Source organism: Gorilla gorilla, chromosome 20 (genome assembly GCF_029281585.2).
Source record: "Gorilla gorilla gorilla isolate KB3781 chromosome 20, NHGRI_mGorGor1-v2.1_pri, whole genome shotgun sequence".
Lineage (NCBI taxonomy): Eukaryota > Metazoa > Chordata > Mammalia > Primates > Hominidae > Gorilla > Gorilla gorilla.
Genome location: NC_073244.2, coordinates 50383397 through 50402789, shown reverse-complemented (window position 1 = coordinate 50402789; position 19393 = coordinate 50383397). Strand labels below are relative to the sequence as shown.

General features: G+C 50.4%; 1 protein-coding gene across 3 annotated transcripts; it reads right to left on the bottom strand.

The window, feature by feature from the left end:
• Nucleotides 1–729: 729 nt before the first annotated feature.
• On the bottom strand, nt 730–19358 carry EIF3K (eukaryotic translation initiation factor 3 subunit K). 3 transcript variants are annotated; one of them, XM_055369301.2, is made up of 9 exons: nt 19195–19358; nt 18077–18175; nt 16265–16312; nt 14309–14429; nt 12389–12463; nt 5999–6065; nt 5817–5894; nt 2562–2687; nt 730–795 (listed from the first exon to the last, which is right to left on the bottom strand). In XM_055369301.2, exons 4-9 carry the CDS (start codon nt 14324–14326, stop codon nt 764–766), a joined length of 396 nt encoding a protein of 131 aa, XP_055225276.1. In that variant the 5' UTR covers nt 14327–14429; nt 16265–16312; nt 18077–18175; nt 19195–19358; the 3' UTR covers nt 730–763. The 3 variants fall into 3 exon arrangements, with proteins under 3 accessions (XP_055225276.1, XP_018871024.1, XP_018871025.1); XM_019015479.3 differs by lacking the exon at nt 16265–16312 and having other exon boundaries at nt 19185–19358; XM_019015480.4 differs by lacking the exon at nt 16265–16312.
• Nucleotides 19359–19393: the final 35 nt, after the last annotated feature.

The following is a 19393-nucleotide window of genomic DNA, read 5'->3' as shown; positions in this document are numbered from 1 at the left end:
CATTATTCTTCCCCTTCTGCAGATGAAGAAACTGAGAATTAGAGAGGCACAGTCCCGGCTGGGCGCGGTGGCTCACACCTGTAATCCCAGTACTTTGGGAGGCCGAGGCGGGCGGATTACAAGGTCAGGAGATCAAGACCATCCTGGCTAACACGGTGAAACCCCGTCTACTAAAAATACAAGAAATTGGCCAAGCATGGTGGCGGGCGCCTGTAGTCCCAGCTACTTTGGAGGCTGAGGCAGGAGAACGGCATAAACCCAGGAGGTGGAGCGTGCAGTGAGCCGAGATCGCGCGACTGCACTCCAGCCTTGGGCGACAGAGCGGGACTTCGTCTAAAAAAAAAAAAAAAAAAAAAAGAGGCACAGTCCCTTGACCAAGGTCACAAAGCAAGAGCCACCATCAAGACAGAGGGAAACTTCACCTTCACTCCTCCCAGAGGTGCTCAGCCTCCACCACAGGGCTGAGCTGCCACATCCCATTCATACTCCCTCCTCCTTGCTGACTCAATGCTGCCCTCCCCACCCAAGACCTAAAAGGTCAGGAAAGTAGGGTGGGGCAAGGGAGGAAGTCGAAGCAGGGGGAAAAAGGAGGCGGAAACCCCGCCATGGGGTGTGGTGTGGTGGGGGCTGGGGGTACGGTGGGGGGGCCAACCCAGAGCAGAGGCCTGCTCCTGGGCTCCCTCTGGTGGGCAAGGGGCAGAGGCAGGAAGCCAGGGAGGAGACAGTAGGGCCGAGTCAACACATCTTTATTAAACACCTGAAGTTACTGGGAGGAGGCCATGATGCTGGACACACCTGTGGGGAAAGAGAGACCAGACTGAAGGTGAGAAGGGCGGGAGACAAACCTCCAGCCACCTGCTACAGCACCCACAATTCTTTAGGGGGAGATCATAAACTCCTTCCAGGCCCCGGTTACCATCACAAAGGCAGTTTAGTGCAGTATTTTAAAAAGATGGACTCTGGAGCAAGGAGGGCTAGGTTCAAATCCCAGCTCTGCCAATTAACAGCTGGGTCACTTGGACAAGTTACTGAACATCTCTGAGCATCGCCTTCCTATCTTTAAGAAGCACCTACCTTATAGGATTGTAGGACCAAACGAGGTGCTTAGAACAAAGTGCCAAGGAAGTGTTGTTGTAATTACCTACATGATAATATTTACTATGTACTATTTGCAGGATACTCTTAAGTTTTTTTTTTGAGACACAGTCTCATTCTGTTGCCCAGGCTGGAGTGCAGTGGAGCGATCTTGGCTCACTGCAACCTCCACCTTCTGGGTTCAAGTGATTCTCCTGCCTCAGCCTCCTGAGTATTTTGAACCTACCCTGTTTGACCCAGGACACAGAGCAATGGAGCCAGGACTGAGACAGAGGGAACCCTCCCATCTACTCCCCCGGCAGGGCTGGGCTCCTACTTCCCTGAGATTCACACCTTCCTCCTCCTCTTCCTTGTTGACTCAGCACTGCCCTCTCCACCTGTGACCTAAAAGGTCAGGAAGGTGGGGTGGGGCGACAGAAGCCAAAGGGGAGAAGAAAGGAGGCCCTTTCCTCACTACAGAATCTTTTGCTGGAGTTCTCACTGAGAACCCTGACACAGCAGTCACGCGGCGTTTAGAGGTGAGATACCACAGGCTGCAAGTGCGCAGATGGCTGCCTGCTCAATGCTGTTCCCCAGTTAAGTACAAAATTAGCTGGTTTGTGTTAAGAAACCACGTTGTACCAAACACATCTTTAAAACACCTGAATCACACTCAAGCGGGTGGGGGAGACCCGGGATGAAGGCAGCAGCCCGCCTGTGCTTTTCTCCCTGGCTCCAGGACATCTGCTCAGTGCCATGATGAGCGGCAGTGAAGCAGCCCCCGCTGCCGGAGTAGCCACTGCAATCTTTTTAGTTGAGCAAGCAGTTGAGCCTGTGTTAGTTACATGTGTGTAGACGATGGTCATAATGAACATTTAATGAACTGTGTGGTCACTTAGCTCTTTGCTAAGTGTTATACATGCACTCACACTTATGATGCCATGAGGTAGGTATGATACTATTTATATCACTTAGCAACTGAGGATCAAATGATGTAAGTGTAAGGACTTACACAGTGTTTATCATAGTTACTGTTGCAGTCGTCCCCATTTTTTAGATGAGAAAACTGAGGCACAAAAATGTGGAATCACCCAAACTAGAGAATCAAGATTCCTACTGTTCACCGGATTCCAAGTCTGCACATGAGGCTTGGGCACCCCAAGAATAAAAGATGGCCAACGAGACAGGCCTCAGGGACAAATAAGGGTGCAGAGACCCCCTGTGAGGCCCCGCTGGGCCCCAGGAAGTCTTGCTGAGTGCCATGGGGCAGGACACAGGGCCTAGAAGTTCCAGGGAAGATCACCCAGCTCCCCACTATTCCTCCTGGGCGGGAGCCCCGAGACACAAGGTGAATGGAATCTGGCAGGTGCAGACTTCCCAGCCCAGAACACAAGCAGATCTACCCAGGTCCTCTGGGCCCCTGCCTCGGCCTCCCTTGAGGGGCACCCCCTTAGCCCCAAAGCCCGAGGCCGTGGGTCACCACTCACTGTCAAAGTCAATCTTCTCCACAATGTTCTTGGGTTTAATGCTCTCTTCTTGGCTACAGATGAAGATCTGCCCCGACTCATCGGCACTCCAGCCGTATTTGCTCATCCACACCTTTAGCTGGCTGTCTGCAGGTGACAGGGGCAGCGAGGGGCTTCAGTCAGCCTGATCCCACAGTTCCAGGGGACTGAGAGGCAACAGAGTCATGGCTCAGGAAGCCAGGGCAGCCCCCCTTGCCCACTGACATCTCCTGGACAGCAGCAGCTGGCCTGGTCTCCTTGCTCCCGCCCCTGCCCTTCCACGGGTCATTCTCTGAATGGCCGCCAGAGGGAGCCTGTGAGCTCTTTCAGCCTCATCGTGGGGCTTCTGCCTTAATTTCTATTCCTCTTTTCTCTCCCTGGGCAAATTTTGGTTCCTAACAAGAGCAGCGTATTTATCTACCTTTTCCCACAACCTATATGAAACGGTTGCAAAATTATGACATGACCATTACCAGAAACAACACACTTTTTTTTTTTTTTTTTGAGACGGAGTTTTTGCTCTTGTTGCTCAGGCTGGAGTGCAATGGCGCAATCTTGGCCCACTGCAACCTTCGCCTCCCAGGTTCAAGCAATTCTCCTGCCTCAGCCTCCCGAGTAGCTGGGATTACAGGCATGCGCCACCACGCCTGGCTAATTTTGTATTTTTAGTAGAGACGGGGTTTCTCCATGTTGGTCAGGCTGGTCTCGAACTCCCGACCTCAGGTGATCCGCCCACCTTGGCCTCCCAAAGTGCTGGGATTACAGGTGTGAGCCACCGTGCCTGGCCACAATACACTTTTTTTGCCCTTAGAAAATATGCTGGCCAGGGCCAGGTGCGGTGGCTCGCACCAGTAATCCCAGCACTTTGGGAGGCTGAGGTGGGAGGATCGCTTGAGCACAGGAGTTTGAGATCAGCCTGCACAACAAAGTAAGACCCCCATCTCTAAAAGGAAAAGAAAAAAAAAAACTGGGCCGGGCGCGGTGGCTCACGCCTGTAATCCCAGCACTTTGGGAGGCCGAGACGGGCGGATCACGAGGTCAGGAGATCGAGACCATCCTGGCTAACACAGTGAAACCCCGTCTCTACTAAAAAATACAAAAAATTAGCCGGGCGTGGTGGCGGGCGCCTGTAGTCCCAGCTACGCGGGAGGCTGAGGCAGGAGAATGGCGTGAATCCGGGAGGCGGAGCTTGCAGTGAGCCGAGATCCCGCCACTGCCCTCCAGCCTGGGCGACAGAGCGAGACTCCGTCTCAAAAAAAAAAAAAAAAAAACTGCCTGTAAGGATGTATGGCCAGAATAGTGTTCAGTTACCTGAAATAATTTTCTGTGCGACTATTATCATTTTGATACAGGTTCATGTAATTCTTTTTATATTCAATTCTAAGCCATGTTCACATCCTTTAATTTCCTTTCACTGTTAAATATGTAAAACATCTACCTGATATAAAGCACTTAGTATAATGCATGACATAAAATGTCCAATAAAAGTTAGCTTCCACTTGGCCAGGCACGGTGGCTCACGCCTGTAATCCCAGCACTTTGGGAGGCCAAGGTGGGCAGATCACTTGAGTTCATGAGTTCAAGACCAGCCTGGCCAACGTGGTGAAACCCCACCTCTGCTAAAAAATAAAAAATAAATAAATAAATAAAAAATTAGCTGGGCGAGGTGGCGAAGGCCTATAGTCTCAGCTATTTGGAAGGCTGAGGCAGGAGAATTGTTTGAAACCAGGAGGAGGAGGTTGCAGTGAGCTGAGACTATGCCACTGCATTCCAGCCTGGGTGACAGAGCCAGACTCCACCTCAAAAAAAAAAAAAAAAAAAAAAAAAGCTTTTACTTGGCTGGATGCAGCGGCTCACACCTGTAATCCCAGTACTTTGGGAGGCCAAGGTGGGCAGATCACTTGAGGTCAGGAGTTCAAGACCAGCCTGGCCAACATGGTCAAACTCCATCTCTATTAAAAGTGCCCAGACTGGAATGCAGTGGTGTGATCTTGGCTCACTGCAACCTCTGCTCCTGGGTTCAAGCGGTTCTCCTGCCTCAGCCTCCCGAATAGCTGGGATTACAGGCACATGCCAACACATCCAGCTAATTTTTGTATTTTTAGTAGAGACGGGGTTTCACCATGTTGGCCAGGCTGGTCTCGAACTCCTGACCTCACGTGATCTGCCTCCCTCACTGGTATGAGCCATCACACGTGGCCTTCCTTAGTTTCTTTTTTTTTTTAGATGGAGTTTCGATCTTATCACCAGTGCAATGGTGCGATCTCAGCTCACTGCAGCCTCCACCTCCTGCGTTGAAGCAATTCTCCTGCCTCAGCCTCCCAAGTAGCTGGGATTACAGGTGCACACCACCACACCCAGCAATTTTTTGTATTTTTAGTAGAGAGGGGGTTTTACCATGTTGGGCAGGCTGGTCTCGAACTCCTGACCACAGATGATCCGCCCACCTCGGCCTCCCAAAGTGCTGGATTACAGGCGCGAGCCACTGCGCCCGGCCTTCCTTAGTTTCTTGACTTCATTTTCTACGTTTCTTTTTACAAAAGTAAGCAAATAAGTTATTTTTTCTTTTTTTGTTTTTGGGGAGATCTTTAAAAACTATCCATCTGATCAGAGCCCTACCCTGCTCAGAGCCCTCCGGTGGCTCTTTCTCAGTCAGGGGAAAGGACAAGGTCCTCCCGAGGCCCCACATGACCTGGAGATGCCCCTCCAACCCCCACCTCTCTACTTTCGCCCATGCTTACTCTGCTCTGGCCACATACACCCTTGCTACCCATGAACGTTACAAGTCAGGGCCCTGCTCTACTATCCTCCTCTGCTCTACCTCAGGCCACGGGCCTCTCTCTACGGAGGTAAGGGCTCAGATGCCGCTGGTCTGTGAGCTGTCTTGCTTTCCTTCATGACATGAATCACCACTGGACACCTCCATGTCGCCATGTGCTTTGCTACCTCCATGAGAATGAATTGGAACCATCCCACTGTTTACTGCTGCACGCCCAGTTTAGCACACTGCCCGACAGACGGTAGGCACTCAATTAATGCAAAATAAATGAGCAAATGGCATAGGATCTCCCTCAAGGCAGAGACTGTCTTATACCAAGTTCTTATTTCCTCCTTGGGCTGGGCCTTCCATGCTGACCTGATGAGACCCGGACAGGCCCGTTGGAGGAGCTGACTGAGGTCCACTGCCCTAGCCACCCCCAACCTCCCAGTTGTGCAGCAGGACCCAGAGGGCGTTACCCGACAGATCCCCGAGCATCTCGGCCAGCAGCCAGCGGTCGATGTGCTGGTAAGTGATACCCACAACATGGCAGATAACTGTGGAGGTCAGAGACAAAACTGGTGAGCAGCTGTCCCCCCGGACCTGGCTGCCACTCCCTACCCCTTCCCCTTGGGGAGCCCAGCCTCAGAGAGGGACTTACACTTTCGGACAGAGTCTTCAAAGCCAGTTATACCTTCCAAGAGGTCCATGTTTTCATCCAGGGCTTGCTGTGATGGGAATTGATGTTCACAATGTTTACTCTTTTAAATTATTTGCTTTTATTTTTATTTATTTAGAGATGGGGTCTCACTACGTTGCCCAGGCTGGTCTTGAATTTCTGGGCTCAAGTGATCTTCCTGCCTCAGCCCCCCGAAGTGCTAAGATTTTGTTGCTGCTGTTGTTACATAGACGAGGTCTCACTATATTGCCCAGGCTGATCTCAAACTCCTGGGCTCAAGTGATCTGCCCACGTTGGCCTCTCAAAGCGTTGGGACTACAGGGGTGAACCACCACTCCCAGCCTACACTGGTAATCTTACCTATCAACAACGTTCATATCAGTAATGTGTGGGGAAAAGAAAGAGAGATCAGATTGTTACTGTGTCTGTGTAGAAACAAGTAGACATAGGAGACTCCGTTTTATTCTGTACTAAGAAAAATTCTTCTGCCTTGAGATGCTGTTAATCTGTAACCTTACCCCGTGCTCCCTGAGACATGTGCTGTGTCAACTCAGGGTTAAATGGATTAAGGGCTGTGCAGGATGTGCTTTGTTAAACAGATGCTTGAAGGCAGCATGCTCCTTAAGAGTCATCACCACTCCCTAATCTCAAGTACCCAGGGACACAAACACTGCGGAAGGCCGCAGGGACCTCTGCCTAGGAAAGCCAGGTATTGTCCAAGGTTTCCCCCCATGTGATAGTCTGAAATATGGCCTCATGGGAAGGGAAAGACCTGACCGTCCCCCAGCCCGACACCCGTAAAGGGTCTGTGCTGAGGAGGATTAGTAAAAGAGGAAGGAATGCCTCTTTGCAGTTGAGACAAGAGGAAGGCATCTGTCTCCTGCCTGTCCCTGGGCAATGGAATGTCTCGTGTAAAACCCGATTGTATGTTCCATCTACTAAGATAGGGGGAAACCGCCTTAGGGCTGGAGGTGGGACATGAGGGCAGCAATACTGCTCTTCAAGGCATTGAGATGTTTATGTGTATGCACATCAAAAGCAAAGCACTTAATTCTTTACCTTGTTTATGATGCAGAGACCTTTGTTCACGTGTTTACCTGCTGACCTTCTCTCCACTACTATCCTATGACCCTGCCACATCCCCCTCTCCGAGAAACACCCAATAATGATCAATAAATACTAAGGGAACTCAGAGGCCGGTGGGATCCTCCGTGTGCTGAACGCGGTCCCCTGGGCCCCCTTTTCTCTTTCTCTATACTTTGTCTCTGTGTCTCTTTTCCAAGTCTCTCATTCCACCTAACGAGAAACACTCCCAGGTGTGGAGGGGCAACCCACCCCTTCAGTAATGTTAACAAGAATAGAAGCTACCAGGCCATGTGTGGTGGCTCACACCTATAATCCCAGCACTTTGGGAGGCTGAGGTGGGTGGATCACTTGAGGTCAGGAGTTCGAGACTACCCTGGCCAACAGGGTGAAACCCTGTCTCTACTAAAAATAAAGAAATTAGCCAGGCACAGTGGCTCATGCCTGTAATCCCAGCACTTTGCGAGGCTGAGGCGGGCGGATCACCTGAGGTTGGGAGTTCAAGACCAGCCTGACCAACGTGGAGAAACCCTGACTCTACTAAAATTACAAAATTAGCAGGGCGTGGTGGCACATTTCTGTAATCCCAACTACTCAGGAGGCTGAAGCAGGAGAATCGCTTGAACCCAGGAGATGGAGGTTGTGGTGAGCCGAGATCACACCATTGCATTCCAGCCTGGGCGACAGAGGGAGGCTCTGTCTCAAAACAAAACAAAACAACAACAAACAAACAAACAAAAAACAGAAATAAGGCTGGCTGGGCGTGGTGGCTCAAACCTGTAATCCCAGCACTTGGGGAGGCTGAGACGGGCGATCATGAGGTCAGGAGACCGAGAGCATCCCGGCTAACATGGTGAAACCTCGTCTCTACTAAAACTACAAAAAATTAGCCAGGCGTGGTGGCATGTGCCTGCAGACCCAGCTACTCGGGATGCTGAGGCAGAAGAATCACTTGAACCCAGGAGGCAGAGGTTGCAGTGAGCTGAGATTGCGCCACTGAACTCCAGCCTGGGCGACAGCACGAGACTCCATCTCAAAAAATAAATAAATAAATAAATAAATAAATAAATAAATAAACCGGGTGTGGTGGTGGATGCCTGAAATCTGTAAACCCAGACACTTGGGAAGATGAGGCAGAAGAATCACTTGAACCTGGGAGGCAGAGGTTGCAGCGAGCTAAGATCATATCACTGCACTCTAGCCTGGGCGACAGAGCCATACTCCATCTCAAAAAAAAAAAAAAAGCAGCTACCACTTTGAGCACTGACCCCACATGCTATAGCCATTCTTCTAAGTGTAACCATGTGATGTAAGTTATATCCATTTTAGAGATGAGGAGACCAGGGCAGCTACATGATTTTCCCAAAATCCTGGAGGTGAGGCTTGAACCTGGCAGGCAGAAACCAGAGCCCTGAGAAAGGGGGCAGACACATATTGGCTAAGTGTATTCAGCCACCTCCCCTTGCTTCTGTCTCACGCAGAGAAAAGGCCAATTTTCCTACCATAGCCCATTAGGCCACACAGAATCTGCCTGTCACCTCTGTGCCCTCACCTCCACCTACTCGCTCCTCACTCACCCTGCTCCAGCCACAGGGACTTCCCTGCTGCTCCCCAAACCCGCCAGACACCCGCCCACCTCAGGGCCTGTGTGTGGAATTCTCCTCCACGGCTACCACCCTCACCTCCTTCAGATTTCTGCTCAAAGGTTAGCTCTGTGGTATAGGTTCTCTCCAACAAAAGGGAGGGAATCCTCCACATGGATGCCGGGAAGGTGTAGCCAGTGAGGTGGGCAGAAATCCAGATTTGTGGCTGGGCGTGGTGGCTCAACCTGTAATCCTAGCACTTTGGGAGGCGAGGCAGGAGGATCACTTGAGGCCAGAAGTTCAAGACCAGCCTGGTCAACATGGTGAAATCCAACCTCTACTACAAATACAAAAAGTAGCCAGGCGTGGTGGCGTGGGCCTGTAGTCCCACCTACTCAGGAGGCTGAAGTGCGGGGATCACTTGAGCCTGGGAGGTCAAAGCTGCAGTGAGCTGTGTTTGCATCACTGCACTGCGGCCTGGGCGACAGAGTGAGACCCTGTCTCAAAAAACAAAACAAAACAAAACAAACAAACAAAAAAAACCTGTCTGTTACATGGAATAGGTCTAAGATCTCCAACACATCTCATTTGCTAGTTTGCTAGTGAGAACAGTTGTAGAACTAGTAAACTATTATTTTAAGCATTTGATCATTTTCTTTGTGGGATTAACTGAAGCTAATCAATAATTTCTTACTTGAATAAAAAATAAAATGTTTAAGAATTAACATTAACATAAAAAAAGTATGCAGTCAGCTGCACATAAAATGTCAGGGTCTGGGATAGGAACGGGTGCAATTTCTACAGTGGCTGCTTCTATTTTCTCCCGAGACAAGAAGCCAGATCATAAGTTGAGGTGAGAAGAAAGGGAGACAGATAAAGCATGAGGAAACGTCCAGGAGTTGGGGAAGGAAGCAAGACTGTAGCTGCAGCTGGGGACAGGGGAGGCACATGCGACTTTTTTTTTTTTTTTTTGAGATGGAGTTTCGCTCTTGTTCAGACTGGAGTGCAATGGCATGATCTCAGCTCACCGCAATCTCCGCCTCCCGGGTTCAAGCAATTCTCCTGCCTCAGCCTCCCGAGTAGCTGGGATTACAGGCATGCGCCATCACGCCCGGCCAACTTTGTATTTTTAGTAGAGATGGGGTTTCCCCACGTTGGTCAGGCTGGTCTCGAACTCCTGACCTCAGGCGATCCGTCCACCTCGGCCTCCCAAAGTGCTGGGATTACAGGTGTGAGCCACCATGCCCAGCCAGCACATGCGATTTAAGAGAAGGAAGTGGAACAGAGAAGCCTGCTGAGAAAGAGGGTTGGAGCTAATGGTCAGGCCCAAGAATGTGGGGATGGAGACCCTGTGGGGGTGAGCTGAGAAGCTAGGAGGAACTGGTCAGAGAGTGGAGATGCTGGAAACTCACAGGGGGAGGAGGGGAGCCATTATTGGTGACGGCAGTGGCTCCCAACATTGGCCAGATGTCCAAATCACCCAGGGTAACCTTTTAAAATCCCAAGGCCTAGGCTACACTGAACCAATTACATCAGACTCTGTGAGGGAGGACCCAAGTATCAGTATTAATTTTTAAAAATGCCTCAGAGGGCCGGGCGTGATGGCTGACACCTGTAGTCCCAGCACTTTGGAAGGCCAAGGCGGGCAGATCACTTGAGGTCAGTAGTTCGAGACCAGCCTGGCCAACATGGTGAAACCCCGTCTCTACTAAAAATACAAAAATTAGCCAGGCGGGGTGGTGCATGCCTGTAGTCCCAGCTACCTGGGAGGCTGAGACAGAAAAATTGCTTGAACCCAGCAGGCGGAGGTTGCAGTGAGTTGAGATTGTGCCACTGCATTCCAGCCTGGGTGACACAGCGAGACACTGTCTCAAACAAAAAAAAAAAAAAAGAAAAAAAAAAAAAAAGAAAGAAAATAAATGCCTCAGAGGTCTAATGTGCAGAGAACTGGCCTGGGGTATGATTGGAAGAGAAGGGCTGAGGTCAGGTGTAGTACAAGATAGCTGGCCAAGAGAGCAAGGGACCCAGAGGCCTGGGTGGTCAAAGGATCCTCTGTGTTACTTTCTAAGCATCTAAGAATTAGGGCAGGAGTGGTAGAGAGCACCAGTGAGAAGGAGCTGAATTTTTTTTTTTTTTTGAGATGGAGTCTCTCTCTGTCACCCAGGCTGGAGTGCAATGGCGTGATCTCAGCTCACCATAACCTCTGGGTGAGGTTGAACCCACCGGGTTCAAGTGATTCTCCTGCCTCAGCCTCCCGAGTAGCTAGGATTACAGGCATGTGCCACCTCACCCAGCTAATTTTGTATTTTTAGTTAAGACAGTATTTCTCCACATTGGTCAGGCTGGTCTCGAACTCCCGACCTCAGGTGATCCACCTGCCTCGGCCTCCCAAACTGCTGGGATTACAGGCGTTCAGCCACCGTGGCCAGCCAGGGGCTGAATTCTTCAAGAAACAAAGAGCAGTCACCAGAGGGACTGATACCGGGCAGGAAGTGATGACACACACACTTCAAAACTGGGGGTTTCTGGCCCGGCGTGGTGGTTCACGCCTATAATCCCAGCACTTTGGGAGGCTGAGGCAGGCAGATCACCTGAGGTCAGGAATTCAAGACCATCCTGGACAACATGGCAAAACCCTGTCTCTACTAAAAATACAAAAATTAGCCACTGTGATGGCACATGCCTGTAACCCCAGCCACTTAGGAGGCTGAGGCACGAGAATCAGTTGAACTCGGGAGGCGGCAGTTGCAGTAAGCCAAGATCGCGCCACTGCACTCCAGCCTGGGCAAGACTGAGACTCTGTCTCAAAAATAAAACAAAATAAAAAATACATATAAAATTTAGTTGGGCATGATGGCGTGTGCCTGTAGTACTAGCTACTTGGGAGACAGGAGAATCACTTGAACCCGGAGGCAGAGGTTGCAGTGAGCCAAGATCGTGCCACTGTACTACAGCCTAGGCAACAGCGTGAGACTCCATCTCAAAAAAACCAACCAACCAACCAACAAACAAAAAACAACAAAAAAGACTGAGGGTATCAGAAGAGATAGGAGCCAGGAGGTGATCTAGCCTCCCACTTAGGGGGCTGCAGAAGTGGGGGACCAGGTTCCAGTTAGAGCAAGAAGGGCAGAGCATGTCAGACAGGTAGAAGAGACGGAGAATTTCTCTTTCTTGAGACAGGGTCTTGCTCTGTTGCCCAGGCTGGAGTGCAGTGGTGTGATCACGGCTCACTCGCAGCCTCAAGCGATCCTCCCACCTTAGCCTCCTGGGTAGCTGGGAGTACAGGCACATGCCACCACACCCAATTAATTTTCAATTTTGTAGAGATGAGGTTTCACTATGTTGCTCACTGGTCTGGAACTCCTGGCCTCAAGCAATCCTCCCACCTTGGCCTCCACAAGTACTGGAATCACGGGGGTGAGTCACTACACCCAGCCACTGGAGGACTTCTGATCAACGGTGTGTACTAGAGGGCTCAATGGAAAGACGGGAGAGAGGGGAAAGGGTCGGCCTCAGCCTGTGGGCACGGGGATGACCTGTGAGTACGCGCTCCGCGAGAGGATGATAATTCCACAAACACACACATGCAGAGCACTGAGCCCACCGCCAAAGCAGGAAGCCAGTCAGTGTGCACCGTTGTTACTTTTAGCACTCAGCTCCACATGGCCCTGCCATCTCCCCTGCCCCTGGACCCCAGGGAAGTTACCCAGAAGGCCTGGAAATGGCAGGTCTCCAGCAGGTCCCCGAGGTACAAAATCTGTCGGATTGGCCGTTCTTCTTGCTGGGAGGAGGAAGCATTAAGGAAAACTGGCCTCGGAGCCTAAGGTTGGGCCCTAGATCACCCCTCCCCACCTACCTTCTTCTGGCTGCTTTCTTCCAAAGCTTCAGCTCAGAAAAAGAGCTGGAAAAGGAAGCCAGCTTATTTCTCCTGCAGGTGTATGCAGGAGAAAGGATGTTGGCTGCAGGACTGTTTGTAATGGCAAAAGATGAGAAATGACATGCCAGTCCTGGTGGCTCACGCCTGTAATCCTGGCACTTTGGGAGGCCAAGGCGGGTGGATCACCTGAGGTCAGGAATTCGACACCAGCCTGGCCAACATAGCGAAACCCCATCTCTACTAAACATACGAAAAGCAGCTGGGTGTGGTGGCACGTGCCTATAGTCCCAGCTACTTGGGAGGCTGAGGCAGGAGAATCACTTGAACCCGGGAGGAGGAGGTTGTAGTGAGCCAAGATCACGCCTTTGCACTCCAGCCTGGATGACAGAGCAAGACTCCAACTCAAAAAAAAAAAAAAAAGAAAATATTAACAAAAAAATCTACTATTATTACTAATAAAATAAAACCTATAGGCTGGGCACAGTGGCTCACATCTGTAATCCTATCACTTTGGGAGGCTGAGGCGGGTGGATCACCTGAGGTCAGGAGTTCGAGAGCAGCCTGGCCAACATAGCAAAACCCCATCTCTAATAAAAATACAAAAATTAGCTGGGCGTGGTGGCATGCATGCACCTGTGGTCCCAGCTGCTCAGGAGGCTGAGACAGGAGAATAGCTTGAACCTGGGAGGTGGAAGTTGCAGGAAGCCGAGATCACGCCACTGCACTCCAGACTGGGTGACAGAGCAAGGCTCCGTCTCAAAAAAAAAAAACAAAATAAATAAAATAAAACAACAACAACAAAAACCCCACCTTAAATCATTCCTATGTCAGGCTTCCTCTACTATTCCCGAAAGACAGCACCGAGCTCTGCTTCCTTTAGCCCATGAGTGTCCTCTCTGCCTGGATCACCTTTGCCTACACCTTCACCTAACTCGTTATGTTTTAGATGTTCTCTCCTCCAGGAGGCCCTGGTTTATACAGTTTCTACTTAAAAATACAGAAGAGTGAACAGTGGCAAAATAGGTCTTCCCTCCCCTGTCTCACAGCCATCCTTCCTGGGAGGTAACAGTCATTTGCAATTCTTGGGTACCCTTCCACCTTTCCAGACATTGTTCTATAGAATGTAAATACAGATGGCTGTGTTCATGTCCACATATTCCCCCACCCAAATGGTCAGGTGCCTGCTCTGGCTCTTTTTTTTTTTTTTGAGACAGAGTCTCACTGTGTCACCCAGGGTGGAGTGCAGTGGCGCAATCTCGGCTCACTGCAACCTCCACCTCCCAGCTTCAAGTGATCCTCCTGCCTCAGCCTCCTGAGTAGCTGGGACTATAGGTGTGTGCCACTGTGCCTGGCTAATTTTTTGTATTTTAATAGAGATGGGGTTTCGCCATGTTGGCCAGGCTGGTCTCGAACTCCTGACCTCAGGTGATCCACCCACCTTGACCTCTCAAAGTGCCGGGATTAGAGGTGTGAGTCATTGTGCCCGGCTGCTGTGACTCTTGTAACCCAACCCTGACCACTCCAGTCTATCACTGACTCTTCACTGGACTGCGACAACTTTGTGAAGACAGGGCCCAGGACTGTCTCAGTCACCACAGTGTCCCAGCACGGTCCAGCACCTTGCCACGCTGGACCAGAGCAGGCACTGGTTGTTTGTGGATGCCCCCACAGACCACCTCCCTGGGAATTCATGCACCTTGACTCTGGCCCCTTTCCACACACCCCCCGGCCCCAGTGCTGGAAGGATACATGTGCCTGGTCGATCATGCACTTGCACAGGGTGAAGTCTGTGTGCGGCAGGTTGGTGAGGGCCTTCAGCAGGATCTGGGCAGTGACCGTGGTCTGAAAGAAGGCTGGGTTGAACTGGTACCTAAGAAAAAGAACAAGAGACGTGGCCACAGTGGCACCTCCAAGTCCCCAATCCTCACCAGGTGCCAGGCAGCTGCTTTATTCTGGAGTTTGGGAATTGGACATGCCTGGGTTCCAATCCCAGTCCCAGTGCTTCCCAGCTGTGTAACCTTCACCTCCCTGAGCCTATTTTTCTCCTCTGTGAACAGGGACAGTTAATGCTCACAACTACCCAATGGGGCAGACACTGCTAAGTGATTTATAAACAAATGAGAACAGCAGCAGCGGTCTGGAGTAGTGGCTAAGGAACCAGAGCCAGACTGCCTCGGTTTAAACTTCCCTGCTGAGTGACCTTGGACTGCTTATTTATGACACAAGGAGCAGAGAAGAGAGAGATTAAGAGGCACTGAAAGGCTGAGGAGCAGAGAAAGGAAATTGAGGGGCTGACAGTTTCCTCCCTTGCAAAAGAGGACAACAGAAGGTGGCAGGGGGCGTGGGTAGGTGGGTGGCTCAAGCCTGTAATCCCAGCACTTTGGGAGGCCGAGATGGGCGGATCACCTGAGATCAGGAGTTTGAGACCAGCCTGGCCAACATGACAAAGCCCCGTCTCTACTAAAAATACAAAAATTAGGCTGGGTGCAGTGGCTCACGCCTGTAATCCCAGCACTTTGGGAGGCCAAGGCGGGTGGATCACCTGAGGTCAGGAGTTCGAGACCAGCCTGGCTAACATGGCAAAACCCCGTCTCTACTAAAAATACAAAAATTAGCTGGGTATGGTGGTGCGTACCTGTTGCGGGAAGTCAGGGACCCCAAACGGAGGGACCGGCTGAAGCCATGACAGAAGAACGTGGATTGTGAAGATTTTATGGACATTTATTAGTTCCCCAAATTAATACTTTTGTGATTTCTTATGCCTGTCTTTACTGCAATCTCTAAACATAAATTGTAAAGATTTCATGGACACTTATCACTTCCCCAATCAATACCCTTGTGATTTCCTATGCCTGTCTTTACTTTAATCTCTTAATCCTGTCAGCTGAGGAGGATGTATATCATTCCAGGACCCTGTAATAATTGCGTTAACTACAAAAATTGTACAGCATGTGTGTTTGAGCAATATGAAATGTGGGCACCCTGAAAAAAGAACAGGATAACAGCAACTGTTCAGGGAATAAGATAATCTTAAACTCTGACCACCGGTGAGCCAGGCAGAACAGAGCCATATTTCTCTTCTTTCAAAAGCAAATGGGAGAAATATCGCTGAATTCTTTTTCTCAGCATGGAACGTCCCTGAGAAAGAGAATGCACACCTAGGGGTAGGTCTCTGAACTGGCCCCCCCGGGGCGTACCTGTCTCTTATGGTCGAGATTGCAGAGGTGAAATAAACTCATCTCCCATAGCGCTCCCAGGCTTATTAGGAAGAGGAAATTCCCGCCTAATAAATTTTGGTCAGACCAGTTGATCTCAAAACCCTGTCTCCTGATAAGATGTTATCAATGACAATGGTGCCCAAAACTTCATTAGCAATTTTAATTTCGCTTTGGTCCTGTGGTCCTGTGATCTCGCCCTGCCTCCACTTGCCTTGTGATATTCTATTACCCTGTTAAGTACCTGATGTCTGTCGCCCACACCTATTCGCACACTCCCTCCCCTTTTGAAAATCCCTAATAAAAACTTGCTGGTTTTTGTGGCTTGTGAGGCATCACGGATCCTACCAATGTGTGATGTCTCCCCCGGACGCCCAACTTTAAAATTTCTCTCTTTTGTACTCTGTCCTTTTATTTCTCAAGCCAGCCGACGCTTAGGAAAATAGAAAAGAACCTACGTGATTATCGGGGCAGGCCCCCCGATACGTACCTCTAGTCACAGCTACTTAGAAGGCCGAGGCAGGAGGATCACATGAACCTGGGAGGCAAAGGATGCACTGAGTTGAGATCATGAGATCACGCCAAGGCACTCTAGCCTGGGCAAGAATGTGAGACCCTGTCTCAAAAAAAAAAAAAAAAAAAAAAAAAGCAAAGAAAGAAAGCACCCAAGTAAAATTAGCTGGGCATGGTGGTGCATGCCTGTAGTCCCAGCTATTCAGGAGGCTGAGGCGGGAGAATCGCTTGAGTCCAGAAGGCTGAGGCTGCAGTGAGCCATGACTGTACCACTGTACTCCAGCGCCTGGGCAACAGAAGAAGATCCTGTCTCCAAAAAAAAAAAAAAAAAAAGGCACAAAGAACCCACATGTCCATCAACAGCCAGAAGAGATCATTAGGACAGCCACACAAGTGACACAGTGGAGAGCTATACATCCATGACAACAAACTGCAGCCATATCAAAAACAAAACAAAACAAAAACACTGGATGGATCTCACAAACCCAGTGCTGAGTAGCAAATGGCAAATGCAGAAGAGTTTGTGTTGTATGCACTCCATCTGTATCAAGTTCAAAGCAGGGAAACCTGAGCTGAGCTGAGCCAGATGTATGCATGCATAGTAAACCATCACATAAAGCCAGGCCATGAGAGCATGGGGGAGCAGGGGAATTGGTTGGCATGGAGCATATGGGGCAAAGAGCCTGTGGTGCTAGCAATAACTTTGCAACATAAATGGTGATTATGTAGGCTTTCATTTATAATGATTTGTTAAACTACATGTTTGCTTAATGTATTAGCCTGTACATGTGTTCTGTAATTAATCTTTATTTATTTTTGAGACAGGGTCTCACTCTGTCGCCCAAGCTGGAGTGCAGTGGTATGATCTTGGCTCACTGCAACCTCTGCCTCCCAGGCTCAAGAAATTCTCCTGCCTCAGCCTCCCAAGTAGCTGGGACTACAGCCGTGCGCCACTGGGCCCAGCTAATTTTTGTAGAGACAGGGTTGTGCCATGTCACCCAAATTGGTAATTCTTTTTTTTTTTTTTAAAAAGAGGGGTCTCACTCTGTCCCCCAGGCTGGAGTGCAGTGGCACTATCATGGCTCACTGCACCTCAATCTTCCAGGCTTAAGTGATCCTTCCACCTCAGCCTCTCAAGTAGCTGGAACTACAGCCACACACCGCTACATTAATTTTTAAATTTTTTTATAGAGTCGGGTCTCGCTATGTTACCATGGATGGTCTCGAACTCTTTGGCTCAAGTGAGTCTCTCGCCTCAGCCTCCCAAAGTGCTGAGATTACAGGCATGAGCCCCTGCGGCCACCCTAATTGATTTTTTATTATTATTTTTGAGACGGAGTTTCGCTCTTGTTGCCCAGGCTGGAGTGCAATGGTGCAATCTCGGTTCACCACAATCTCCGCCTCCTGGGTTCAAGCAATTCTCCTGCCTCAGCCTCCCGAGTAGCTGGGATTACAGTCATGTGCCACCACGCCCGGCTAATTTTGTATTTTTTAGTAAAGATGGGGTTTCTCCGTGTTGGCCAGGCTGGTCTCAAACTCCCTACCTCAGGTGATCCGCCTGCCTCATCCTCCCAAAGTGCTGGGATAACAGGCGTGAGTCACCGCGCCCGGCAATTGATTTTTCAAAAACCATCCCTCCTCCTGTCCCAACTTCCTTGGCTTCCTAGTCTTGCACACCAAGAGATGCTGCACTGTGCAGGATACTACCAGCCACCCCCTTGCCCTGTACTGGGAGTGGCACCCTGCTAGTTGCTGCAATGGGAGTGTAGACAGAGAGCTAGACACTTACAGCTTCAGGACAGCCAGGTTGGCTTCCAGATCATAGGCATTTTCCTTGGCCTGCGTCTCTACATAGCGCTCCAGGGTGGCCAGGTTCTCAGGATTGTACCTAAAGGAGAATCAAGATAGGTGAGCACAGAGGAAACAGAAGCTGAGGCCAGCCGCCTTATGGAGCAAGGGGCCACTGTAACCTGCTCCTCCCGCCCTTCCCCTCTAAATCTGGCAATGGCCACTTGCTCTATCCAGGTAGTGAATTATGTCCAGTATAATCTCTAGTAAAACTTATTCTTATCCCAGACCTCTCGCCTAAGCTCTAAACTCCACTGGAGCCCTGGCTCTTCCCTAGGATGCCTCCTCAACCTCTGAGCCAGTCAGTCACTGCAGCTTGTACACCTGGCCTCCTGAATGTCTCTGCTACTCACCCTTTCCTCCCCTGCTCAGGCCTCCACCCTGATCCAGCCCCATCCTCTCCTGCCTACCTCGCTGCCTACTTCCTCCATGTCCATCTGAACACTCTGGCCTTTGCTTCCCCCATTTCAGTTCTAACCTCTCCCGGCTATCGCTGTCTGCTGTCAGGTTTGTCTCCCTTATGGAAAGGGAACTCAGACCGTGAAGGCATGATCGGCCGCTGTCTGATTCGCCTGTGGTTCCCAGCATTGCCTAGCACTGACAGTTTATTTCAGTAAACGTGTGGAGAATGAATGACTTAAGGAGCAGAGAAGGGAGAGATTAAGAGGCACTCAAAGGAGGCGGAGCAGAGAAGGAAACCTTAAGGCAATTTACGAAGAGACTGAGTGGTACCAAGATTCTCTCGCTTCTAGGCCTTTGCAGTGCTTTTGTTTCTTTCTTTTAGAGACGGGGTTTGGCTGTTGCCCAGGCTGGTCTCTAACTCCTGGGCTCAGGCGACCCACCTACCTCGGCCTCCCAAAGTGCTAGGATCACAGGCGTGAGCCACTACCCCCAGCTCAGTGCCGTTTCTTTAAGCATCTCCTCCTCCAGGAGGATAGAGAAACCCCACCCCGCGGCAAGCCCAGGACCCTGAACACCCCCTGCTGTCTCCGGAAAACCCTCTCCTCCGCCCCGCTTGGCCAGAGCGCTTCCTCCGACCGGGCTCAGACCTGTCGATACCCTTGAGCAACTTGCCCACGTTGGCTCTCATCTGCTCAAACATCGCCATGACTTCTGTCGTCTTCCACAACCAGGGCTGGAGGCTAACACTGGCCCAGCACGGCGTCCTCGAAGACGGGAACAGGAAGAGGTGGTGGAAACGGAAACGACGTCGTTGTTGTCGCTCCAGCTCCTTGGGTGCGGTAAAGGGAAAGGCTCT